This window comes from Stegodyphus dumicola, chromosome 1 (genome assembly GCF_044657685.1).
Source record: "Stegodyphus dumicola isolate Sdum_Otavi_A_Nest chromosome 1, ASM4465768v1".
Classification (NCBI taxonomy): Eukaryota; Metazoa; Arthropoda; class Arachnida; order Araneae; family Eresidae; genus Stegodyphus; species Stegodyphus dumicola.
The window spans coordinates 8,831,757-8,859,678 of record NC_140768.1 but is presented as its reverse complement, the minus strand read 5'-3'; the positions used below and the strand labels follow the sequence as shown (position 1 = coordinate 8,859,678).

The 27,922-nt window shown below is 30.2% G+C and overlaps 2 protein-coding genes across 3 annotated transcripts in view; both read right to left on the bottom strand.

Annotated features, from left to right (window-relative positions):
* LOC118183978 (protein arginine methyltransferase NDUFAF7, mitochondrial-like) overlaps positions 1–4,995 on the bottom strand; it is a 48,705-nt gene extending 43,710 nt beyond the window's left edge. The window contains exon 1 of one of the 2 annotated variants that reach the window (XM_035353608.2): positions 4,784–4,995. In XM_035353608.2, coding sequence (XP_035209499.1) covers positions 4,784–4,883 — 100 coding nt within the window. In that variant the 5' untranslated portion in view covers positions 4,884–4,995. The remainder of the gene's footprint in view (positions 1–4,783) is intronic. The other variant, XM_035353607.2, reaches the window with a different exon arrangement.
* Positions 4,996–9,608: 4,613 nt separating this feature from the next.
* Positions 9,609–27,922, bottom strand: part of LOC118183979 (GRIP and coiled-coil domain-containing protein 1-like) — a 29,982-nt gene continuing 11,668 nt past the window's right edge. Inside the window, exons 7-11 of the mRNA XM_035353609.2 lie at positions 27,586–27,777; positions 22,892–23,003; positions 20,581–20,729; positions 13,792–14,115; positions 9,609–11,046 (exon numbers count right to left, since the gene is read on the bottom strand). Of these exons, the coding sequence (XP_035209500.1) occupies positions 10,582–11,046; positions 13,792–14,115; positions 20,581–20,729; positions 22,892–23,003; positions 27,586–27,777 (1,242 nt within the window). The 3' untranslated portion in view covers positions 9,609–10,581. The remainder of the gene's footprint in view (positions 11,047–13,791; positions 14,116–20,580; positions 20,730–22,891; positions 23,004–27,585; positions 27,778–27,922) is intronic.

The following is a 27,922-nucleotide window of genomic DNA, read 5'->3' as shown; positions in this document are numbered from 1 at the left end:
AAAATAAGTCGACGTGTACATGATTTAGTGATATTTTAATTAAATGATAGTTATTTTGTGAATTTTATGTTTGTAGGAATTTGGTACACGTTTAAGTTGAAGTAAACGTGCATGGAAATAATTTAAATATTTGATACTAAGTATTTGTAATGCTTGCAGTATGAATTCGTTGGTGACGTGTATAATGTAATAAATGATTTAGAGGTAAAAGTTTTTGGATATTTTATTTATTTTATATGTGGAAATGTTCATTACTTTTTCACGATCAGGCAATTTCATATATGTTCTTTTTACCGGGTTTAAAGATTGAGAAAATTGTCATGTATTTTCGTGAAATTTTTCCAATTTATGAGAAAAAAGCAGTGTACATGGATATAGTGAAAGGTGTGCGCAATGCCATTTTTGTGCAATTCTGGGATGTTTTTTTAAGTAAAAATAAGTCGGCGTGTACATGCTTTAGTGATATTTTAATTAAATGATAGTTATATTGTGAATTTTATGTTTGTAGGAATTTGGTATACGTTTAAGTTGAAGTAAACGTAAATGGAAATAATTTAAATATTTGATACTAAGTATTTGTAATGCTTGCGGTATGAATTCGTTGGTGACGTGTATAATGTAATAGATGATTTAGAGGTAAACGTTTTTGGATATTTTATTTATTTTATATGTGGAAATGTTCATATTTGGAAAGGGTAAATACTTTTTCGCAATCAGGTAATTTCATATATGTTCTTTTTACCGGGTTTAAAGATTGAGAAAATTGTCATGTATTTTCGTGAAATTTTTCTAATTTATGAGAAAAAAGCAGTGTACATGGATATAGTGAAGAGTGTGCGCAATGCCATTTTTGTGCAATTCTAGGATGTTTTTTTTAAGTAAAAATAAGTCGGCGTGTACATGGTTTATATGTATGTGTTATTTTGAAAAACGCGTAAGGAGTACGGTATTGTGCACTTTTTCCCAATTTTGCAGTGAATATTTGTCATGATTAAGCAGTTTTGTTAGATAAAATTTCTAGCATAAGTGTAATTCGGCTAGTAGATTGTTGGAAGAAGTGTTCAGTAGATAAAAAGAAAAGAAACATGTCTTTACTTCGTGAAGACAAAATGGCGGCGGGAAAAAAAAATAGGAGAGTTGGTTGCCAAATTTTCGCCTAAAAAACGCCAAGTTACCATAATGTAAAGATCAACCTAAAATGTCTCCAAAAACACGGTTTTCGCAAATGCAAAAACCACGTTTTGAACACACAATTTAAGGTAAAATCCCAAACAAAAAATTTAGATAGCAAAAATGTCAAGTTTCTAACCAAAAATATTTGACAAGAATCCATGAACACAGCGATATGTTTTAACTTTAAAAAAAAATCTATGAATTGCACAATCTAGGCAATGAATGAATCTAAGAACTACGCACACCTCACTTTAATAAATTAACATAACAACAATAAATTTCAAAGAATACAATGTACACAGCATTCTGTTTCAACTTTAAAAAACATATACAAATTGCACATTCTAGGCACTATGCACTAATCAACAAAATTAACTAAAATAAATTTCAAACAATTAAAAAAAACAATAACAACAGAAATTCATACTAAAACAACAATGAACATAACATAAATAAGAACAAGAATAAAATAAAAACAAAATAAGAACAAGAATAAAATAAAATAAAATAAAAAAAAAATCTGAAATGTTTCAGATTTTAAATTACGTCCAAAGGGGCGTTTTTTAACATTTTGTGTGTTACCTTTCTTTATTAAATATCATGTTCCTCGCACTTAAACCATAAGATCCAGTGCAACAGCAATATCGCAAAATAGTTTTAAAACGAGCATATCTTTAGAATTTCCGATACAGAGACTCACGCGCTGGAGATAAAAATGTTTTTTCTGCACAATGTTGCCATTGCTCGCTTTGAAATCCTTGAGTTTGTTAATCAAAAATTCGTCAAAGTTTTAAAAAATAGGAAATCGATCCTAAAACAAATTTCAAATTTGGTCTTCCACATGCTCATATTCGTTAGAGGATTACGTTATTCAAAATTCGATGACTCTATGCACCGTTATTTTATGACAATGTGAGAAATATACATACATTTACGCAGATTTTCATTATTTAATTTCTTCAAATATAATGCAGGACTCTAACATTTTATGGCAACAGTTTGAAAAGTGAACCGACATTTATCCGTCCGACGCAAAATGCCAAAACGAAACTAATAGTCCTTCGGGATTCAAATCCCTTTGGACTAATAAGAACAAGAATAAAATAAAAACAAAATAAGAACAAGAATAAAATAAAATGTACTTACCATGAATGAATGCTTTTTCGAACAGCATAAATACCAATTTCATACTGCCTTTAACATGCTGCCATGTAATCACTATCCTATTTATATGACAGCCAGACACACTATCCGGAAAATTCATACTATGGTTCACAAATAAATGTTCAAAATCTTCTTTTCCTAAATCCTTGTAAGATTTCCATCCATCAAAAAAATAATTGTACCAGGCTCAATCCACTCTTTAATACATTGCATCAGTGTTTCCCTACTTCTATCATGCACAACCACTAAAAATAATCTTCCAGACCCTCTTTCCACACCTCCAAATATCCACTGCCCCTCAACAGGATGACCATGATGATATTTCCTTTTGCCGAACTTAGATTCATCAACTTTCACCATTTTATCTTTCCCTCCTATCTTCTCAGACACACAGCATTATACATAGCAGACTTGTTAACAACTCCAACATCATACCTTTTAATGCTAAATTTCCTTTGCACACAATCTAAAATACGCAACTGAAATCTTCTCACCACGTCTCTCATTGCAACATAGGCCATTTCAAAACACGCACAACATGAACCAACGAGCAATTAAACTAGTCCAGCAAAAGATTTTTCAACATCAACAGGGTTGCCATACAACATGCAATCGTGCCAAAAACCAGCACAGAACACATATTGCCACATTTGGTGATATTAGTGTGCATATCAAAGTAGAGCCTTAAATTTTTTATGCTAAAAACTCCCCAACTTTATGTCATCTTGATTTACTTGGTCAAATTTCTCCAATACTTCATGAGCTTAGTTTTTCAGAACTATAAGTGGTTAATCTTTGGATTACGGTCACTTGGCGATTTTTTGGCGAAAATTTGGTGACCAACCCTGCTACAGCAACCTGCTAGTTTTTGTTTGGACGCCATTTTGTTTTCACGAAGTAAAGGCATGTTTTTTTTTTCTCTTTTACTCAACATTTTTTTCCAACAATCTGCTAGCTGAATTATGCTTATGCTAGAACTTTTATGGAACAAAAGTGCTTAATCATGACGAAGATTAGGTGCGAAATTGTTAGAAAGTGCAGAATCGCAAACTGCTTGCCGTGTTTTTAAGAATTGCACATACACAGTATCATCCATGTACATGTCAACCTATTTTCACTTAAAAAAATATCCCAGAGTTGCACAATAATGGCCTTGTGCCCACTCTTAACTTTATCCATGTACACTGCTAAAGTCCTAGCAAGTAACCTTTATCGCCTTACTAAAATGTCACCAAACTACCTGTTACCATATTCCAAAGATTAGCCCTATAAGTTTGTGTTCATTATCAAATCCAAGTGTTACACCAAATATAAAAGCATCCACTAATAGTCTACTAGATAAAACCAACAAAATTTGGTATTTCAAATTAAGTTCAAACCCCTGTGAACAGGTACACAGCATAGTTGATTTCTTCATGTATAATGTAAGTATGAAACAGATCACTGTGTACATGAGGAGAACAACAGCATAAAAACAAAAAGGTAAAAGAGTTTTTTTACCGATGTTTCTTACTTTTTCAATTTTATTGATTAATTGCTGGATTTTTATAGAATTCCTAGTGCACTGCCCTTTTGAATGCAGCTGTTGCCTCTTGTACATTAGCTTGATTAAAAAAAATAGTCACCAAGTTTGCTACTTTTATGCCACCCAGATGGGATAGTGGTTACTGACATTGACTGCCATACAGCAGGATCCAGATTTGAATCCCAAGGAAGGCATGGAAGTTTGTACAGTCAAAAGTCGTTAATCCGGACTCGTCGGGACTTCAGCGATTCCGGATTATCGATTTTTCTGGATTATAGATCATCAGTTTAAATCTGGTAAGATGGCATGCAGAAATTACAAAATTAAAAATATGAAACCGTAATTTATGAAATAAAGAACAGTTATGATCTAAAGGGTATCAAAATTTACAAAAAGAAAAAGCTTAATATTTATTTGTTTACTTTAATAAACATTTCTTTTAATGTAAGTTGTTTAAGTTGCTTCTACCAAATTATTACATTTATTCGAAGATAAGACTCTCCTCACATTATCGGATAAATTAAAAATAAATAAAAATCTATACTTTTATTTTAAAATTTGTTTTGTCTTGCAGGATTTGAGGGATAGATCTTAAGTTTTTTTTTTTTTTTTCCCCTCCACTCTTTCATTCAGAATTTTCTTGAAATAACAGCTCCGTTTGCTATGGCGCCAAGAACGGCCTATCAACGATTAGTACACAATACCTAATCATATCAGTCACCAATAGGCAAAAGTATAGCAGAAAAAGTGGTTTTATTTTCCAGTAAGTACCGTATATAAAATCAGGACCATACGCACTAAAAATTTCCACCCTCAAATAAATGAAAAGTTGGCATTCGGTTCTTTTAAAAATATATAACATTATTTACGACAGAGGTACATTAATACGCATTAAAAATTACAAAATATTACGGTTCTTACCATAGTTCACTTTTGTCAGCTGCGAACCGCAATTTAAGGTTCGTACACCTTTAAATGATGAGAAGTTTGGAATAAGTCGCGATCCAGATCGAACTAACATATCTGAATCTTAATAGAAACAAAACTACTGTTAAACTTCCCAATTTTTTTCCAAGGGCACTTAAAATTCGAAACTTCTATGAAGAGGACAACAAACTAATTTTAATAAAATGATGCCACTTCCCGAATTCTAAATGTGAATCTTCAAAAACAACTTATTCTGATAAAATCAAAACCAGAAGAGACAAATGCAACTGTAAAATTTTGTTATATATCTATATTATAATATATAGATATATATATATATACATTTTCATAAGAGTCATGCCAATTAGGTTGATTAGGGTGATATTCTATTTTAAGCCTGACTTTGGCCTCCTTACTATGGCGTGTTACAATTTATGACAAGCTGCAAGGAGAACATGGTGTTTCAGAAGCTTATTGCATATTCTGGATTAATCGATAGTCTTAGAGTTAATATCCTAAGGCGCTAGATAATATTAGAAATCTTTCACAAAGTGTAACAGTGCCGTGAAAAACAAGGCGAACAGAACGTTTTCATTATTTTCCGCCATCTAATGGTATACTGCAACGCTCTTCCTCCTCAATTTCTTAGAAAAATAATGACAGGTTTTTAACTGTGTGAAAATATAATAAATGTGTTAAGAAATGAAGAAAAAAAAATAAATAAATAAGAGAAAATATGACATTAAACGCAGGAAGTTTACTGAAGGTGGCAATAGCGGCTTGTTTGTTTTGCTTCGACGGGGACGAACGTGGAACGGTGTACACACCAGGATAACTAGCAGGTGCGAGATCCCTCCTGTACTTGAATAGAGTTGTATTTTCCTAATCAATACCAAAAACATAAGCTAAATCCAAAATAATAGCTTTTTTTTAAAGAATAAATTAGCTGAAATAATGAGTAAAATGAACTTCCAGAGTAAAAGGTGTACTATATGCATGCTTTATCAGTTAGTAGATATATAAAAATAAAATTTGAGGAAAAGCAAAATGATTAAAGACATTTTGTTTATAACTTGTTCTTACATAGAGTGCGAGAACAAATTATAAACAACAAAATGTCATGGGTCATTTGTCAACAAATGATTTCCTTCTCCTTTTATAAAGTTTTATCTTCTTATCATTAAGCTGCAACTCCGAGCTTTTTTACTGATAAACTGGTACTTAGTAAAAACATTCAGTTAGAAGCTGGTCCAGTAAACTTGAGCTTTAATGAAGACTGTTGTAAATAATAAAAAGCATTGCTGCATCATTTTCTCAATACCTTAGTATTACTTTACTTATGTTAGTGTGGTTACTAAGCCAGCAGTTTTTTTATTTGTAATCAGTATCAACAGTTGAAAGTTCATGAAATATGTTTGGTAATTTTATCCCTTATGCATGGTTAAGACTTAAGTATCCATTAGAAACTCATTCAGAATGGTAATTGTAGTGTTTTAATTGAACACAGAGTATTCATTAAACTTAGCTACAATTTTTTCTTAAATAAAAGTTTGCTTAAAAACTAAGAAAATAAGTATTTAGTAATTATACACTAAATATAGTAGTAGTTATAAAAGTTACTGGTTGTATAAAATATACGCTCAAAATTGGGAGAGAAATAATTTATTTTAAATATTGTCATAAATAAATAATATATTGTCACTACAATTCTATGATGACAGATGCACATATTTACTAAGCTTATTGATTGGATGTCAAGATGTTAATGCCATTTTCAGATACTAGTATGTACACTTTTTGGTGCATATTTATTTACTGCCTAAGAAAATCAAATCATTCGTCACATATGAAATTCAGTTACACAATAAATATTAAACTAGATGAAAGTCAATGCCAAACTAACAGAATTTATGAAGATCATGCAATAAGTAATTCAATGGTTTTGAAGATAGGCAAGGCTTTAAAATGAACAATACATAGCTACTAACTCTCTTAATTTTTCATTACATCTCCCAATAAATGATAGAATTTCTCACTTTTAATTTTTAGTCTTTACAAAGGAAAGTATTTTTCAGCCATGAATGAAATTTATTGAATTAAAGATATTCAAATTGAACAGATTTCATGCCCTTACCCGTAGTGATTTTTTGCAAATTTTTTTTTTATTCAATTTTCTTTGATCTGAATTATCTCAATAAACTGCAGACATCTTTAGAATTTTTTACAGCGATTCAACCAATATTTCATTAGTATATATATATTATTTTGTTTACATCAATACATGATACAATTACTAAATTTATCCACACAATTGTAGTTATATTAATTATTAATTTGATTTTCCTTGTGTTTAAAAGTACTTCAATAAATTCAATTTCCTTCCCTACTCAGGATTTTTCCAGTTTACAAGTGAGAGAAAATTATAAAATGAAATTAGCCAAAGGGAAAAAAATTAGAATATCTAATTAAATATTAATATATTTTACATCAAAATTATATTATAAATAGATGAATAATTTGAATCATGCACTGTAAAGTGAATTTAATTATTGGAGTTCTTTTGAAATGGTACTGCTGTACAGTGCAAACGTTCCAAAACTCATATTTTTTATACTTCAAGGTTGGCAATTATGCTAATATAAGTAATAATCAGAGCAGGTAACCATCTTTAGTAACTGATGATTTCATGCAATGTGTTAATGAGAAAGTTTTAAAAGAACATCCAATTCACTATGATGTGATTTTCTCTGCATTTTCTGCAGGATTTATATTTACTTCATAAAATTATACAGCAGAAATTGAATATCAGAAATTATGAGCACACTAGATATGAAATTCCTAGTAACGCACAAAATGAAATGAAGGGTAGGATATTAGGAGTTTTCTATATGGTAGTAAGGGGATGGTAGTGATTCTTTGAGCACTGGAGATAAAACTCTTTGTCTTACATGACAGCTGAATTCTAAACAAAGTCCACGTAGTGGAAGTTTACTTCATCATCAGATAAAAGTGAAACAAAGTTTTCTACTTGGGAAGTCACATGCTCTCTGTTTTGGAACCAGATGATTTTTCTAGTAAACCATTTAATATAAAAATTCGTATACTGCCAGACTCTTAAGGAATTATATTGTGCAATTCAGAACAAATGATACAACATTCTTAATGTGAGCAATGTTTTAATTCATGACACTACTCACCAATACAAAGCTACTGCGATAGAATAAACTCTCATCATCTCTGATGGAAACCAGTTTGGGCTCTATTGTAGTGTAGAATTGGGTACCCCTTCGATTAGTGACAATTTTTTTGAAAATTTTGGCGATGAAACCTCATTTCTGGTTACTACGATAGTTTTAACTTTCTTTCAGTTTCATGATTTTTTTTTAAATGAAAATAGATTGATGTGTACATGGATAAATTTAAGGCAGTGCGCAATGCCTAGTTTGTGCAATTCTGGGATGTTTTTTTTTTTTTAAGTGGAAACAGATCGATGCATACAAAGACACAGAGTTTGTGCAGTTCTTTGACTTCTTATTTTGGTTTTGTGTAGCGGCCATCTTGAAATTGTGCCTTTCTGGCACCGATCTTGGCGTCAAAAAAGAATTGCCAAAAACAAGGGGCACCCAATTGTAAACTTTTACCGCAGGTTGATCATCCCTCCTTGGTGGCTGATGGTGCCATGGTTAAAGAAACAATTAATATAGTTTGTGTCTGAAAAATGGCAGAACGTACATATGAAGTAGTGTTAAGATGTCTACTCTAATTAGGAGTAGTGTTTTGTTTTTAATTATAAGTACTTTCTTGTTTTTCTGAAAAACCTACTTATTACAACTTAATTTTAAGATATATGTGATGAAAACAAATTTAGAAGTACTGATGTAGAAACACAGAGACGCAGAAATACTTATTACATAGTATAGAACATAGATCCATATTGAAGGAGAAACATTCTGATTGCATAGAATGCTAAAATGTTGAATCCGTAATGACTAGGGAACTTAGCAGTTGAGACAGATTAAATTTTATTTTGTTTCAATTGATGTCTGTGGCCACAGTGTACTTGGCACTCTAATAGTGCTTATTCAAGCATACTAACATTTTTGATATTGTTGCGATGGAAAAAGTGCATATGTAATATAAAATATATATAAATCAGCTTTATAATTTAATTTAATTATAGCCTCTTAATTCCTCATTTTTAATTTGGGTATTTACTCTCTTTTAAAAATAATAATAATTTTTCTGGACTACCCATTTCTAGCTTAATGTATGTCGCATGGCTCGTGTAAAACTGATGACGTAGCTAATATGGAACTTGAACACAAAATTTTCAGAACTGAAACTTTCTAACCTAAACCAAAACTTTCGCTTGGTGAGTTTCCATACTAGATAATTGCACACTTCGCTTCTACCTCTGTTGCTCCTTGGATGCTATTTCACTGTGCTCTTTTCCCATCGCAAAAGTATCAAAAATGTAAATATTCTTAATAGTGCCTATTAAAGAAGTAAATAATTGTGGCCACAGATGTCAATTGAAATTTAATCCCCATCGACTGCTAAGTTTCCTAGTCATTACGGATTCAACATTCTAGCATTCTATGCAATTAGAATTCTTCCTCATCAATATGTATCTATGTTCTATGCTATCTATGTGCTGCCTAATCAGTATTTCTGCATTTCTTCAGTTTCATCAGTTTCTAAATTTTTTGTTACTTATATATATTTAAAAAAATTATCTAAATAACTCAAAACTTTGTCATTGTTTCGAGTTTATGAACTAGTGATTGTATAAAATCGAAATAAATTCAAAACAACAAAATTTTAATACAGGAATATTATGTTTTATTTAATTGAAAGATTATATTATATTTTACATGAAAAGTAAAATAATACTTTATTTAAATAAAAAATTACAAAAACTTAATCTTAAAAACTTTTACACAGATAATTTTTTAATTTCAATATATGAATATTATTCTGCAATATAAATTGCTTTACGCTTGCAAAAGCATGAATTTTATTAAAATTTTATTCCATCAATTCTGAATGACTTAATTATAGTTTGTAGGTATTAATATATTTTAAACTAGTTTAACTGAATAATAATTATGTAGAAAATGATCAAGGAATTGAATTATTTGGAAAATGCTAAACTCTTTTGATAATAAAGTAATAACAGTTGATTGATACTTCATCTTTATACAATATAATGTCAAAGGAAATAAAATGACAAAATTGCTTTATTTATAATAAAAATACAATAATAATTACACTAACAATTATATTTTACAATTCTATAAAAATATTAATACATAGAGAATTGAGACTATTAAAATTTCCAAGACACTTTGTCAAATTAAAAAAAAATTATGTAGCGGAAAAAGTTTCAATTGTCTGTTTTGGCGAAACGCGTAATGGGGTTAGCTTGATTCGACGTTCAAATAAATTAAATTTCCCTTGAAAAGCCAGTTTGGAAGTCGAATTGGGCTAATTTACCATTTTCCGCTTACCTTTTTATCTGATTCTGTTTTTTTAATGTTTTGCATGTTTAATGGTTTGATTTTCATATGTATTAATTTTTTTTTAAAACATGTTGAACTTTTTGGAGCAGCAGCTCTTGGTAACTTTTAGGCGAGCTTACTACAATTTAATATTAATACATATATATATTTACATATTTTCATTTCTCTATTATAGCATTTCACTCAAAACCTTGGGGGAAAATATTACAAGACTTCTATCAAAGATATATACATACACATATATAATTTTTTTATACAAAATTTATGTTTTCATTTCAGTGCCTTAATAGAAGCTTTAACATCTTTAACTTCACTGCTAGTAAAGTGAAGTATTGTCGCAATGGCATTAACCATGTGGCGTCGGCTCTTTGGATCATTACATTTTAAAAACCTGAGCACTACGTTTTTCAGGTACTCAACATTAGTTCCATCTTTATCTTGACTACTTTCTAAGAGCTTTATTCTTGATTTAAGCTCTTCGATTTCTTGAGAATATTTTTCTTCTAGAATAGCAGAATCTTGTTGTAATTTTCGCAAAGTAGTTTCAGTCTGGACTCGAGCATGGCGTAGGTTTGATATTTCTATATCTTTTCTTGACAATTCTTGTATGTAATGTAGTATGTGGCCATCTTTTTTGCTTGATATGAGAGAATTTGAGAGAAGATTAGCTGCAGCTTCTTGATCAGATGCTGGTGCATCAGTACCATATGCTGTGTTACTTTCAGCACACTTATCCTGAAGAGTAATAAATTTATGTAAAAATACAATTCACAGTGCTTAAGATAGTAAATGATGCAACAATATTTGTGCCTTGTAAAAATAATACACATTAACTTCCAATCATAACAAATAAAAAATAATATCATATTGTACAGTTAACTTTTAATTTTGAGGGCCATATGCTTTATAATGCAAATTCACATATAATATTTTTTCTTTTCTAAAACGTGATCATTGTCAATATACACTGGTGTGCAAAAATTAAGGACGAAGTCGAAAAATTAGCATTTCAGCTGAACGAAGAGGCAGAGCAGACAGAAAGACCAATCAAGAGATTATGTAAGGTGATGTATGGTAGCACATGCGCAGATATGCAGGTAGACGTAATGGGGGAGTGTCTGAGTAGTATAAAGCATGTTGTCGGTGTAAGATCAGTATTTCTGGCAAAGAGATTGCACCCCTTATAGCAGTTAAAATCACACCGAGTTGCTGCCTCAGCAAGAAATGGCGAATAATCAATCTGTTAGATGACATCTGGATGCTTTTACCCGAGGTCGAATCATTGGGAAGTCGGAGGAAGGCCGCAGTGTGACAAGTGTGGCTGCAGAGTTCGGAATTGCTCACAGCATCGTTTCACGACTTTGGAGACAATTTCAAACTACAGTAACAGCTATCCGGGGGTTTAGTAGTGGTCGTCCATGAGGAACCACACCCGCAGATAACTGGGATATTGCTTTACAGGCCAAAAGAAACAGGCGGCAGACAGCGGGAGAAATCGCTAGACACACAACACAGGCGACTGGACGACTGATATCGCGTTTTACCCTGGCCAGAAGACTGCACGTTGGTGGTCTGTTTGCACGACGCCCTGTACGGTGTGTACCTCTAACGCCTGCCCATTGGAGAAGGCGTTCTCTGTGGTGCCGGGAACACCGGAATTGGAGAGACAATGAATGGGGACGAGTACTCTTTACAGGTGAGAGCAGATTCAGTCTGAGTAGCGATTCTCATCGCATACTCATCTGGAGAGAGCGGGGAAGCCACAATCATCCCTTGAACATCATTGAAAGGGACAGGTATGGAGGTGGCGGTGTTCTCGTTTGGGGAGGCATCATGCTTGGTAGTCATACAGACCTTCACATCTTCGACGCAGGTTCAGTCAATGGGATCCGTTATTGTAACGAGATTCTTCTTCCATATGTGCGTCTTTTTAGAGGCGCTATGGGTCCGCAGTTCCTTTTCATGGACGACAATGCACCATGTCATCGCACAGTAGCTGCCGAACACCTCTTAGAGAGTGAGAATATTGAATGTATGGATTGGCCGGTACACGATCTCTGGATCTCAATTCCATTGAGCATGTGTGGGATTTTCTAGGCAGACGCTTGGCAGCTCGTACCTTACCACCAGTAACGATCCGGAGCTTCGATTGGCGCTGCAAGACGAATGGGCAGCAATGCCTCAACAACTCATTTACACCCTCATTCTCAGCATAGGCAGACGCTGTGAAACCTGCCTAGCAGTCAGGGGAGATCATATCCCCTATTAAAGACCGGATGTTTCTTGCTGGACACCCATCACAGGGATGTTTCGGCCTTCAGTCGTATTGCGCTCCATGCTACTTTTTCAATAAAGCTTCATTTTATCCCTCTGATTTCTCTTTTAGTAAGTGTTGCTTACATTACTCATGTCCTTACGTATTGGGGATCTTACGGTATTAAATGTGTTGATTTGGAAAGCTTTTGTACAAAGTTATATTGAAAAAACCGTCTCATCCTTAATTTTTGCACACCAGTGTATAGCAATATTTGTCAAAAGTAAAGACTGAAAAAATTAAACAATCACAAATTTTTACAGCAGACTTTTGAAAAATTATTTCAATAAAAATATGCTTTTATGTATTTCCAGCATATATTTTTGCATATATAAATGATAATTATTTTAATCCTTAAAACTGTCAAAACATAGTTAAAATTTAAAAAGAAAAGAAATATTTTAATCATAAATTTTCTTAGAAGTAGTGTATAAAATTTTTTATGTAAATACTTCCTCAAGATATCTTCTGATATCTTTAAAGGAAATATATTAAATATAACAAAATATAGCGTATAAATGTGAAATGGCAAACAACTCTTTTGCTTTATTCCAAATAAAAATATAAATATCATCTCTATAATAAATTTCATTTAGAATATATCTTTAAGTACTCCAAAGAAACAGTTAATAGAAGATGACTAATTGATCAGTAAAACCACACAACTACAATTTGCATTTTTAAGTATGGTGCATTGAAGGGTTTGGACATAACCTTCATGATTTCAGGATAATATTTGATTTGGGATTACTGAGAAAAAAATACAAAGAAAATATTTCAGTAACTTTTGGGGAAAAATCATAAATATTTCAAGTTAAAGAAACCTTACAGATTGAGAGAACATCAGATTTTTAATATATTTTGTCTATGAAAAGCATTTGGTTAAAAAAAATGTGAATTATCAAAAGTATACAGAAAATTTTAAATAATTCCAAAAATTTTTGCATCTTTCTCCTAAAATAATAAAAAGTTTGCATATTTTATCATAAGTGATAAGATTTGATTTTAAGGTCATAAATAATACAGGCATATTTAAAAATGAATGTAGAATCAATATGAATAAAAGACAATTTGTGTAATATTGTATTTCTTTTTTTACATCGAAATAAAGATAAGCATAGGAAAATTCCAAGCCGCTCAGTATAATTAATATATGAAAAACTTACTTTTTTAATAAAAGAAGACAAAAAAGATGATTTTAATAAACATATTTCTTTATCTTTTTCATCCAGAAGTGCAAGTGTTCTTTCCCGCTGCTTCTGTATTTGATGCTCCAAATCCATCAATTTTGCTTTATGTAACATTTCCATTTGAGTTAATTCTTGTTTATGCTGCAATTTCAATTCTTCAATTGACTTTTCTAAATTTGTTGTGATCTTATTATGATATTCTTCATTTAACTGCAACTGTGACTTGGATGTTTGGAGCTGATCTTGTAACTGAGTTAGTCTACTCTTTAACTCTTTGATTTCTTTACCAGCTTTAGCATCCTATAATAGTTTTACAATTGAAAATTATCATAAATACAGCAGATTTCAATCACATAAAAAATACTGCATCAAAACAGTTTATCTTTTTTTTTTTTTATTAATTGAAAAGCTAAGAGGAAAACACTACAAAATTATGACTTACAACAAAAAGGAATTCATGAAAATCTTTTTTATTTCTCCTTTCTTATCAGAATTATTCAAACTCATATTTAAATGGTTGTCAAACTGCAAGCACACTGTGGAGAATCATGGGAGAAATTAATGAAGTAATAAACCATTTCTATGATTTTAACTGAAAATAATGTAAATGATACCCTTTATACTTCTAATACAACAAAATTTTTATAAAAGGGTTTCAAGAGTTCTTTGTTTAAAATAGTTATATATACTGTTATGTAAATATTTGCATTTGTTTGTCTGTAATTTGGTTATTTATTTAATGAATTTGTTTAGAAATTTTATGTTAATTTATTGGGTCTTATATTTAATTTTGAGTTTGCTGCCACTTTCTGTGATTACTTGTGCTTATGTTTCAAATATGAACAGTAATAATGCACATCAATGGTTTGTAATTCTCAGGTACACCATGAAAGGTGTACCTGAGAATCATTGTAACCTTTGCTCCACAGATGTTACGATAAGAGTTTTTGGATCTTCATGGTGATGCATAATAATGCCATATATTCAATTTGCATTTCAGTTTTGGTCTATGTATATGGTCCATATTTGATCTAGTTTACTGATATGGCTTTTGGTTCATATCATTTGGCCCATGTCTTATTCAGCCTAATGGTATGACATGAGAAAGTCTTTTCTTGGCACTCACAGTGCTCCAAATGGTTTTGATCACCATATTATCACATCTGTTATGCCTTCCAATGACTCTTATTTATGTTTCTGTTTTCAGAAAATGATGGCTTTACCATGGCTTCATAAATTTAGATCACCAATTAACATGAGTATGTGAAACATCACTTAAATGTAAACCACATTTACTGTAAGGTAAGTTAGGCATACAGACAGACAGAAAGAAGTACAGGGGCACCAAAACATCACCCTAATGTATGGTATGAATAGGATTGGCAGGTTTCTTTCATGGCAGGAAAAACACGGGAAAAAAAAACTGCAGGAAGTAATGGCCAGAAGAAACTGTTTCTTTCATTTAAGAAGAAGAAACTAATTTTTGAACTTATCTATATTTTATTTATACTTAGCACTGTTATATTATTAATTTAAATATTTTTTACATAACTTAATTAGCCTTATTTACAAGCCTGCAATAATATTTCAGTAACATACACATATAAGTATGCATTTTTGTACCCCTGTTATGAGATCTTTTTTTCACATCTGTGAATTTAGATAGATTCTGAAACTTAAGTCCAGCTCATATCAGTAACATAAATAGTAAAATAACATTATTATCTAGAAAGAATGAGAAATAAAACTGAATTTAAAAAAAGAAAATTATGTTACAAAATTGAATCTACGTCATCTAAAAACTGCAAGAGTTGAAAACAATTTTAGAAATTACTTCTCTATTCTTCTTCTTACTTCTTCTTGTGTATAAAAAAGGATAGGTGATTTGGTTATTCAATTGCAATTAAAACATTATGAATTCCTGATCAGAAATCTGGTGACATAACAAAACAGAGAATTTTTTGATATTGCATGTAATAACCATTTTGTAAGTTCTAATGAATAAATTCAAAAGAGAAAAAAATCTGTAAATTTCAGAAATGACACATTCCATGTGTCATTCTGAATATGTTTTGTAAATAGCATGAAAGTAAAGTAAAATTTTTGGAAATGTGTACTCTCAGCAGGTTTACCAAGTTTCTTCTATGATGGAGAAAACTTGTCAAAAGAAATAAAGCTTTAATTTATTTCATATTAGTCTGATTATGTTTTATTTATGTGTAACGATACTACAGTCAAAAGTCGTTAATACAACCATAATCCGGACATCAAAGCTACAAACTTTCTGTGCATGCGTGTAAGACCTTGACGGCTGCGAATATGCGTGTGCGCATGCACATAATACGTTTACTCATGCGCGTTTAATGTATAATGGATGGTATAAGCTAAGCTAAAATTATCTAATTCAGTTAATGTTGCGGATTGCGTTGTTCGTTAATCTTCGAATTGGATCCGGCTTATTATTTTTTGCAGACTGTTAGAGCAATTTTATAAAAGTAAGCTTGAACTTTCGATTATGTCAAATAGAATTTCCGATATATATTCACTAATATGTAAAGGATCTACAAAGCGAAAGTATGTTTCGAAGTCCATTAAACAAAAAGTGGAATTGCTGCAAAAAATGGATAAAGGCATAATCCTTTGTTTATCTAACCATTCAGAAATCTGTTTATCAATTTAACGCTGCTCTGTGGCGGGGAAGGGGGGGTCTCGGCGTGCAATGAATTGGAAGTTGATCTGTCAGCACTATCCTTATCTTCAGGGCAAATGTTTTTATTTTATTTGCCTTATAATTCCTTACTAATTGTAGTATTTCATCTCGATGTACTTCGTCTTTGATATGATTTAAATCAAATTCGTCGCCATTATAATTCGCTTCCGATAGTGAAGCAAGTGACACAGAGGGTATTGAAAACGAAAAAATTTCGATTGACAAATTAGTTGGTATTCTCGACACAGCAATTATAGGACTGTGCACCTCAAATCATTTGGAAATTTAATTATGTTTTCTTCCCTTTATATTGTTCAATAAATAAAATTCTGCAATTTTCTTTCCTAGGAGATTTAATGGTCAGCAGTGTATTTATTTATTTTCTAAATTTGGTTAAAAAAGAACTAGAAATTTTAATGAATTCAGAATACTTATCGAACCATTTTTAATTTTGAGTTTCTAGACACAATTATTCTTTTTCTAAGTAAGCAAAAGCCATAAATAACAACTGATCAGAATGTACTGAAGTAAACTTTTTTTTTTTTAAAATTTTAAAATATTCATAGGAATTTTTATTTTATATTTACATGCATTGCCTAATTATTTCATATAACTATACATTAAATTCAGGTCTTTAAAAAACTTCATTGCTTCTATCTGATGTACAAGGATGTCAAACTTTAATGCCAGAACTTTAAGTTTATATCAAGCTGAATGAAAATGACTGAAAAATGTCAAAACAAAAGTAGTTTAGATTTTTTTTTAATAGGAGTGTTTTGCCATAGCAAATAATTTATATCAAGCTGAAAAATTATTAAAAAAATATTGAGATAAAGACATAATACAGATTTTAAATTAGAGTGCTCTGCCATAGCAAAAGAAACGTGGACGCACAAAAGTGCAGCAATAGTGAAAATGCTTACTGTTATTAACTGCATATCTTAGTGGAAGTAATAATACCAATAAACAAAACAAAACAAAACAAAAAGTATCCTTTGACTGTGATATATTATAGGAAGTGGGAAAGTAATAATTAATTCCTTGATTTATATTTTAGAATGTGTGAATAATGCTAGAGAAAATATTTTTAATTACATTTTATAAGAAAAGATTTACAATGTGTGAATAATGCTAGAGAAACTATTTTTAATTACACTTTATAAGAAAAGATTTAGAATGGAAAAACTGGGTACTTTTTTGTTAAGGGGTACCAATTAATGCCAAATATAAATGTTGGCACAAAATCTAATTACATGACACCAAGCCTAAAAGTACACACAGCTTCATAAAAATAATGATACTATTTTATCAAATCCAAAATAAATATAACAAATAAAAATTAATGTGAAATAGGTTTTACCAGTTAATTTCAGTTTGTGCAGAAGACATAAAAGTGCCCAAAACATTTGTGGATTTTTATGCAGCTGATGCCACATAAATTCATCAAAGTGGATATTTACTTTTCAATTTTTCACATGACATCCCACATAAGGATCAATAATGCAATATAACTTATAGGTGCTCATATCCCACAGATGCAAATTCATTCACTTAAGCAACCAAAAACCTAAAAGAGAAAATTACTGGATTGATGTACCTTCTTCCTGCTTACTTCCAACAACATCATTACACAGCTAGACCACCATGTTTGATACTTGGTGAATTTTTGAATTTTGCCATTTGGTGAATGGCACTCATTACCAGAAAAGTACCAAAAATTGCTTAACAGTTTCTTCAAAATGCATTCTGAAAAAATTTATTGGTGTAGCATCATTTATCTAAATGCTATAATCATCTAACGTTGTCCATGCCACCTCTTACATATAACAACAAAAAAATTACTAAAAAATTTAAAAAGAAACAGCTTCAAACTTGTTCAAAAAATTTTAAGACAAAATGCAGTCTTATAAACTTTTCAAAAACTGCAGTATAAGATTTGTTCATATCTCGTTTAAAATCTCTAATAAGAATTTTGGAACAGTGAGATGCTGTGATTAACTTTTTTTAGTTATTAATCAGATAAAAAAGTATTTTTGATGTATTTCCTATTGTGATGTTTGCATTTTTAAACATACACCACTCATATGCAACCTTCAAAATAATTTTGTTCCTGTGTCAGAAACAACGACACTGCATTTAAATCAAATTTAAATATAAAAGCAAGCAATTATCAGTGGATTGGATTGAACTCTTTAGATTACAGAAAACTATGCAGGGATTATCTGCCTTATAGGAAGGATGCCTTTGTGGGGGACTTTTTAAGTGCATATGGCTCATATTCATGTTACACATAGGGAAAGCCACAACTGTTATTGAAAAAGTAAATATGTGGGCAAATAAAGACCCCTATTACAGAAAAATATTCTCTGATTCAAAAGTTGAGACTGTTAAGCATGTTGTTTACAAATCTTGACATTTAAAATTTATAATTTAGCTTCTGCATATTTTTTATGATGAATTGTACATATATTTTTTTCCTCTATCTGGAATTAATCTAATATCCTCACAAAGATATGTGCTTTATAAATTCTAAATTTCCATTCATAAGATTAATTGTGATTTAAAACATTAATTATTTACTTAAAAATAATTATTAGATTGTAGCGACATTAGGATTTTAGGAGAAGGCAAGATGAAAAATTAGCAACCGACTTCACCGGGAATTGAACCATGGACTTCTGGAATACCGGCCAAGCATGCAGAACCACTACACCGCGAAGGCACGCTAGGAAGGCGGGAGAAATGCCTTATATACTCCCCCTTTAAAGGGTGACTGGTGTTTTTTGGGGACTCAATCACCAAATCCTCAGTGTGGAGAGTCATCATCCACAACCCTTTTAGTTCAGGAGCCACTGTAGAGACATTAGGATTTTAGGAACAGGTAAGATGAAAAATTAGCAACCGCCTTCACTGGGAATCGAACCACGGACCTCTGGAATACCGACCCAGTGTGCAGAACCACTACACCATGAAGGCACGCTAGGAAGGTGGGAGAAATACCTTATAAGATCTAGTGTTATTTTTGATCAAATAATAAAATGAAAACTTTTTTCAATATGCACATAATTTACAAATACGTATTTTTCAATTTTTTACATTTATGGATTTAAAGTTAAATGTAATCTGGTTAATTAAAAAAATATATGTTACATACATATAAAAATATGTATTATAAATATTTTTAAAAATTATAAAAATGTCTTTTTTAAGTTGATTACTGAAAAGTTTTGTTAGAGGCTGGAGTCTATAAGGTAACATTCCATCATTTCAACTGTTTTGTGATTTGAGAGAAAGTGATCTGTCCACACCAAACAGTACACAGATCTCTTAGATTTTCATCTTGAACATAATGAAGTCTGAATCTCCAAAGATTGCTGCCTTTTTTTTCTGGGACCATAATTTTTTTAAAAATTTCTATCAGTATTGTTCCAGCCATTCTACAGAATACATAACTGAATCAGCATTTATTTACCATTTAACTTAATACACTGAAAAAAGACTAACTTTTGTTTCACTCATGATATACGCTCATGGCATGTAACCATTTTGACTCCTTGGCAGAGGAAGTAACAGCCTTGTTCTAAGAATCTGAGATTTAATTAATGGACTTGAAATGTATTTTAAAATAACACACATCTAAAAAATTTTAGAAACTGGTCATTATTGGAGAGGAGGTGGATTTATGCATGTGTATCAAAATGTTCTAGATAATACTAAAAACTTTAAGGACAAAAATACACAAGTTGCAGAAATATACAAACAAAATATAACCAAAGATGATAAAATAATATTATAATCTAAATTATTTGAAATCGTTTTTCATATTTCAGACTTCAAAGAAATAAATTTTTAATGTATTTAGAATTGTGTAAGATTCTATAATGAAGAACAAAATGAAAGAACCTAAGAACAAAATGAAAAATTATCATTCTTAGTTATTTTGGACAATAAAATACATTATTAAAAGAAAGAAGTAACTTGAGAAGCAACAGTACTTGAGAAAAGAAAAGAAATTCAAATGTATTTCTCAGAAAAATTAACTATAAAAATCTTACAGAGAGCAAAGCAACTGATGTTTTACTATATTTTTCTTTCAGAGCAGATTCAGCTTTAGATTTGCAGTGTTCCAATTCTTCTCTGAGTTGAAGTAGTTCTGCACGACAGTGAGCATGCAAATTATCAGATACTGCACCTTTTTCATTATCTTAAAATAAGCGAAATGTATTATTTTAACAAAGACTGCCTTATTAATTTAAATAATATTTTAATAATAATTTTTTTAATAATCAATTACGAAATCATAAATGTTTAAAATGTGAATTAAGAAAAAACTTCTTTAAGCAACAGAAGTAAAAATTTAAGAATTTTTCAAGAATTGATTGACCATTTAATGGATTGATAAATAAGAAACTTATATCTGATGAAAAACATTATATTTTGAAAACTTTCGATATTATTGCATTCTAAAACTAAGCCTTCAAAGAACAAAAATTTATACTAGGAATCTACACTACAAAGGAGAATTTTATCGTTAAATAAATAAAAGTAACATGAGCTATTGATGCAAGTGATAACATCAAATTTGTACCATTAAACAAAAGTCAAAAATTTTAAAAAAATATATAAATTGCTAAAATTTAAAAACGAAATATTGAGAAAGGATTGCAATCTATATATTACTAAAAAATTTCATCATTACCATTAGATTTCATTTTTTTATTTAATTTACAAATTTTTCAGTTGACACATTATATGATGCTAGAAACACATTTTATTTATTACACTGGTAAAATAATACTAATTGCGAAATGTTAAAAGTCCAAGTAAAATTACTTTTTAAATGATTAACTTTGTTATACTGATGAGCATTGATTTTACAGTGCAAAAAGATATTAATCTGTCATCTTTTTTAATAACAGATATAAGATGTTAGTGAAAGTTATAACACCTGTGACGAATTCGAAAGACAAGACATAGCGTAAATAAATTTATTTGAGTTCTTTCTAGGCTATATGCAAAAAAATAAAAATAAATAAACTTATAAGATATTGTTCTCACAGTAGGGTGAATAAGTTCCTGTTTAGAACTCAGCCAAGATGAAAGTTCTTGTTTGGAAATAGTTCAAGATGAGGGTAGGCTCAAGATGAGACTGTCTTGAATTAATTGAATCTCTAAGCCGATGGTTGCCGGAATGAGCTGTGTCCGAGCAGGATGCTCTTCGTAAGGTAGTGGCAAACCCGGCTACCTCGCTGTAAATCTCTTGGCAGAGATATTAATATTGCTCTACGCAGAGGAAAGCAAAAATTTGCTCGTGGCTGCACTGGAAAAAACCGAGAGAAGGTTTCTCTCTCTACTTACTGCAACTAACTCTCACTTTTTCTCTTTTTCTGGAACTGCGTTCTATGATTTTATTCAAGTTGTCTTGGGCGTGTCAGAAAAACTCCTAGGATCCTTATTTGTCCGTAATTTTTAGAAGCGCCTCTTGATTGGCGAGAGCACTTTGATTAAAAACTGGATATGATGAAGACAGCCTGGGAAAAAGTCCATGGGAACTTTTCGATTCCAACTGGGGGTCTCAAACCGGGTGGTCTGAGACACTGAACCTATAAACTGATGAAAGGGAACTGAACAATGTATCCTTTCGAACAACTATAAGAGGAACAAAAGAGCCGAGATTGTTTTGTGAATGCTGGTCATTTCCTCTTTCTGAGAATTCACTAAGAAATACTCTGTCTGTGTGAACTTTCAAGATTGTCATTCTTTTTGTCAGAACTTCGTGGTGGTCGATAAAATAGGTTAAGATGTTACACACCCCTCTGGAGTGCTAATAATTTGATTAAATGCAAATAACTCCCAAATTTAGTACCAAAGTTTTCAGAGAAAACAAATTAGTAAAAGCATTAATTAAAAGAGTACAATCTGAATTTCAGATTACAGTCTCACACCTTAATACATTTCCATTAAAGTTCACAAAGTTAATACACTGTAATATTTTATTATTTAACAAATAACTATACTCTATACTGCAGTGTCGCTGAAGCTCGTGCAACACCATATAATTACAGCTCTCACAGCTAAAAGCAGTCAGTCATTAAGCAAGTCTGAGAGTTTGCAATTAAAAAAATTAATTAAATTGTGTTTAATAGTTTACTTTGAGAATTATATAGGGAATTTATGATATTTCTTATGGACTAAGGAGGATTTGCCTATTATTCATATTCTCCACAAGTTATTTACAGCTATTCCTTTTCCTGTGTGTCATTATTATTTATAATAAATTATCAATGTCTTCCTACTTATTTGGAGTAATTATTTAAAGAGACATTCTTCTGTAGATTGTAAAAATATATTCAAAATTAACAATACCTTGAATTCCTTTAAACTTTATGTCTGTTTCACCATACTCCCATAGCTTGGATTCCTCATGAGAAACCTTAGATATGGATGCACATTCAATCTGTAGCTGGGCCACTCTTTCCTAAAATCATAATTTATATAAAACTGAAAGCATAGTAAAAACTTGATTTAGTAGAGTGTATAAAAAATGCAAATCACAGTAGATGAACTTCAGAATTTTCCAGTATAAAATTATATATTAAAAAAAAAAAAAAAACCTGAAAGTTTTACATTTTACGTTACGCCCAAAGGAGCATTTTTTTAACACTGACTCCAAGTCTGGCATACTGGAGATAAAAATGTTCCCCCCACCCATAAGTGTTGCTATTGTACGCTTTGAAATCGTTGAGTTTCTTAATCAAAAACTCATAAATGCTTTACAAAATATGAAATAGATAATAAAACAAACTCCAAATTTGGGCTTCCAGATACTCATATGGGTGGAGAAGTACATTATTCAAAATTCGATGGCTCTAGATACCATTGTTTTATCACAATGTGAGAAACATACATACATTTATGCAGATTCTTCATTATTTAATTTCTTTAAATATAATACATTTAACAATACAGGGCGATAATATTTGGTGTCAACAATTTAAAAAGTGATTCACTGTTTATTGTGAATCAATGCAAAATGCCACAGTGAAATTAATAGCCCTTCTGGACTAATGCCTTTTGGGCTAAAAAAAATCATATTATTTGACATCCACTTGAATATCAAGAAGCTAAATTTAAAATTGTGAAAGACTTCAGGGGGAAAAAATGCATTTCAGGCATTAACTATTTCACATCGAATTCGCCCAAAATGCCCGACCATTCAGAGATCAGCAGGTTGCCTGAATCATTTCCTACTTAGTGCTTTGCCCCATAACATAAGTGCATTGCTTATCCTCACATTTACTCATTTTTTATATTTACTATTATTATTATTATTTTGAGCTATATGACACAAGCTGAGTTTTAAGGCACATGAGCTATACATGCTTGATTTAAATGAATTTGATAGCATTTTTTAAATTATGTATTATCTTTTCAGATTGGATGAGTTAAATAGATACAAATAAATTAATAATAAGCTTAAATTTGTTTCATTTAAAAAGAACAAATTATTTGGATAACTGGAATTACATTAAAATTAAGATATAGGTTGGGTTAATTAATTATGAAAAAGAATTAAAGCTATGTGCCTCTGAACACATAGCTTTGTGCAGCCTTTGCGGTGGATTTTCAAAGGGAACTTTCTACTAATTCATTCGTAAGGCATGGAGATTTGAAATTTAGATAATGTATTTAATACATCAAAACTGATCATAGACACCGCTATTTTACATTTGTTACTGCTTGGCTATCAATGTGCTTTATACATTACTTATATAAAATTAAAATAAATAAATAAATGCGAAAACTTACAACTGTTTTTTCAAATTTAATAAAAATTCAATTCTGCATTAGTTCTTATAACATTCCTCAGCACAAAACAGCAGATATGAATTAAGTTTTATGTTTCTGATTACCCACTCATGTTTATTTTTATAATACCTTTTTCATCATAACTTTGCAATATAAAAGGAGGCTGCGTAATTTAAAGGGCAGATAATTGAGTTTTCATAAAATGAATAAAAGAACAATGACGCAGAAAAAAGGAGAGTTACTAATGTTGTAATTAGGACACGAATTAGAAACATTTTTTAGGTTAAAATGTTGATCAGCAGATTTTGAGTACATTTTTCTCAGTTTTGCACTTCTTGCTACTTTAAACTGTTCACACTCTTATAACTCAGAATATGCATTTTTCTTCTATCAAAACTTTGCAATCTTAAATAAGTAAATAAATAAATATTTAATTATTTAACTGCTAAAATTTTTTGCAATAAATTTAAATTTTGATATATTACAATGCAGAATGAAAAGCAATATAAATTAAATAAAAAGTTTAAAAAATGCATTTGAATTTAAAATAACACTTTATAAGAATTAATTTTTAAACAAACTCTTGAGTTAGTATTTAGTATGTTAGTACAATTAAATAATCAGCAATATAAATTTTAAAAGTACTTAGAGACTTTTTTAAAAATAGCAACAAAATAAATGAATATAGTATAAAATTTAACATTTTGAAAAAGGTTTCAAGGTTCCTTAAAATTACGATTTGCATTCCAGTGGAGGGTCAAACATTTGTAGCCTTACATAATGGAATGTAATATTATTTCTTCTCTTCAATATATAATACTGCTTTCTTCATTGTTGTATTTAGAATTTTAATACAATAAAATCTCAATAACCTGCAACTTTGTACACGATATATGAAAATCTAAGATTTTTATAAGAAGATGTTCTTTTTTTAACTTCTAGCAGCGAGCTCTGCTAAGCTTGATGTTTTCAGATTGCTGTTTTGGTTTATGAAAATTTTGTGGCAATTCTGATATTATAGCAATTAAGAATCATTGCAATTTCTCTTTCAAGTCAAGAAAGTCAACCTTCTTACAGTACATTAACTGAGTGAAGTATTTAAAGTTATACATATATTTTGATTTCATGGTAAAAATTATGCATGAATTATACGATAAGTCTACAGAATAATTAAGTGTGCATGTTTAAAAAAATAAGATGCTTCAATTATTTTTACCAAAATAATAATAATAATAATAATAATGCACAATCTAACTCCATTTTCATATATTTTATTTTAGTTCGAAATCAGTACATTGCTATCTACTGAAGTATTCCTATGTTTTCGTAGTACTGCTTAAACAAAATTACTGTGGTTACACAAGCCAGTAACAACTAAATGTGTAATATGCAACTATATGACCAGTTAAGACAAAATAACACACCGAACAAGTATTAATTTAGAAGCCAAACAATAAAAATCAGCGTTATATTTGCAAATTTTCACAGATGGTTTTACCAAGCCAATTACTATATCTTATCTCATTCATTTGCACTTTGGCAGATGAAGATGATGGCTCGGTAAAACCATCGAAACTAGTCCCGTGAAAATTTGCAAATATAACGCTGATTTTTATTGCTTGACTTCTAATATGACCAATTTTTTATACTGCACTTATCTGTATTGCTGAAATCCATATCAGTATTTTTTTAATAATGTAACATGGCTTACTGATAAAAGATAGCTTTTCTATGCATTGTTTTCAATGCATTATATTACTCTTCTTAACAATAATGTACAACATCCAATGAAATTTGACAGCTGCCAACAATGTTTCCCATAGCAACTGCAACCCTTTGTATACAACATTTTTCACATACTTGTAATTTACCTTGTTTTTTATTGTTTAATTCCAACTTGATTTCATACTATTTGCTATTCACATTTTGAAGAGCCATAGACTAAACAGAATTCATCTCGGTGGCATACAGTAAGAACATAGTTGAATTCACACTATGACAACAAATATATTTTATTCTTCATAAATACAGCTTTTATTTAAAAATAATCTAAAAAATTAATTCATTATCATTTAAAATTAATTTGAAAAACTATTATATAGTCACATATTAAAATGCAACCAACTAATTAATTTTTATGATATAATCAATTAACTATTTTTTATGTTTTTGTTTTAAATTAAGAGAAAACAAAATATCAATTCCTTTTAATACCCTTCCTTATTTGACCTTAAATGATTAAGAACACTAAATTGGGATTATCTGGTTTGGTATAATACACTGGGTTTATTTGGAAAACTGGCTGATAAAATTACACATGGAGATGCCATGAAAACAGCTATGCAGCCAATCTGCTTGCTGAGATTCAAAACTAGATCAAACTATCTGTGTTCAACAATTTACTTGGCTACTAGTGGGCATTTTCAGAACAAATTAATATTTGTGATAATGATAAAAAAAATCTAGTGTGTAAACACAATATAAAACTTTTAAGGAATATTCTTTAAATGAATAAGAGTTTGTTCAAAAATGAAACTATGAAAATACTTAATGTTAAATAAATACAGATAAATAAATGGAATCATAAGAGAAAATTCGATGCATAGGCCATCATACCATCAAAAGTCAAATATATATCTTTATATGAATATATATTTAGAAGATGAAAATCCATTTATATAGTGTTCCCTGATATAGATAAAGAATCACAGATGGAGAAATGGAATGACCACATTTTACTGACCTCTCTTGATTTCAAATGCCATTGAAAAATGTATACTTTATTATAAAAGTAAAAACAATAATACCCATCTGGAGTTAATAAATGGATGTCTCTCATATAAAAAATTTTTCAAGAGCTAAATGAATTTGCAATTATACATATACAGAATGGCTACTGAATAAAATTCTGTTTGTTGATCAGCATTACAACATTCAGATTTAATTTCTTTTAATATTAGCTATGCTGCAGTTATTAATTTACAACTGTCATGAAGACTAAATGATATATGTGCAATGAAAAGTGTAGTAAGACTATTATTCAAAATCGATGCTTAAAAGAAAAGAGGGATAAACAATCTAAAAAGTTTTAAAAGATAAAATATATTTCGGGATTTAAAAAATTTAATTTAAAGAAGATTGACTTTATTTAAATTTTAAAAGTAGATTTTGAAATTAAAACATAATACAGGAAGAATGCATTAAATATATAACTGAATTTATTTTTATTTATAAGATCTAAAATTATATACTTTTAATCTCTGAATAGTCAACTGATCATCTTGACGAAGTTTATCATAATTTCCAACCATGGATGAAAGTTCTGAAATTCGGCTCTCCAAATTGGCTATTCTTTTTTCATTTACAATAGTCAGCAATTTCAATCTTTCTTCTGCCATATCAGCTCGAGTTTTTTCAGCATCTATATCAGCCAAATATTGTACCTATAAGACGATGCAGAAATATATATTCCAAAACAGCACATATTTTAAAAGGAAAAATATTCAAGTTGCTGATACAGCATATTTGATTTATCTTTATTAATAACATTTAAAAAAAATTTTTTAAAGTGCACTATATATTTTAAAT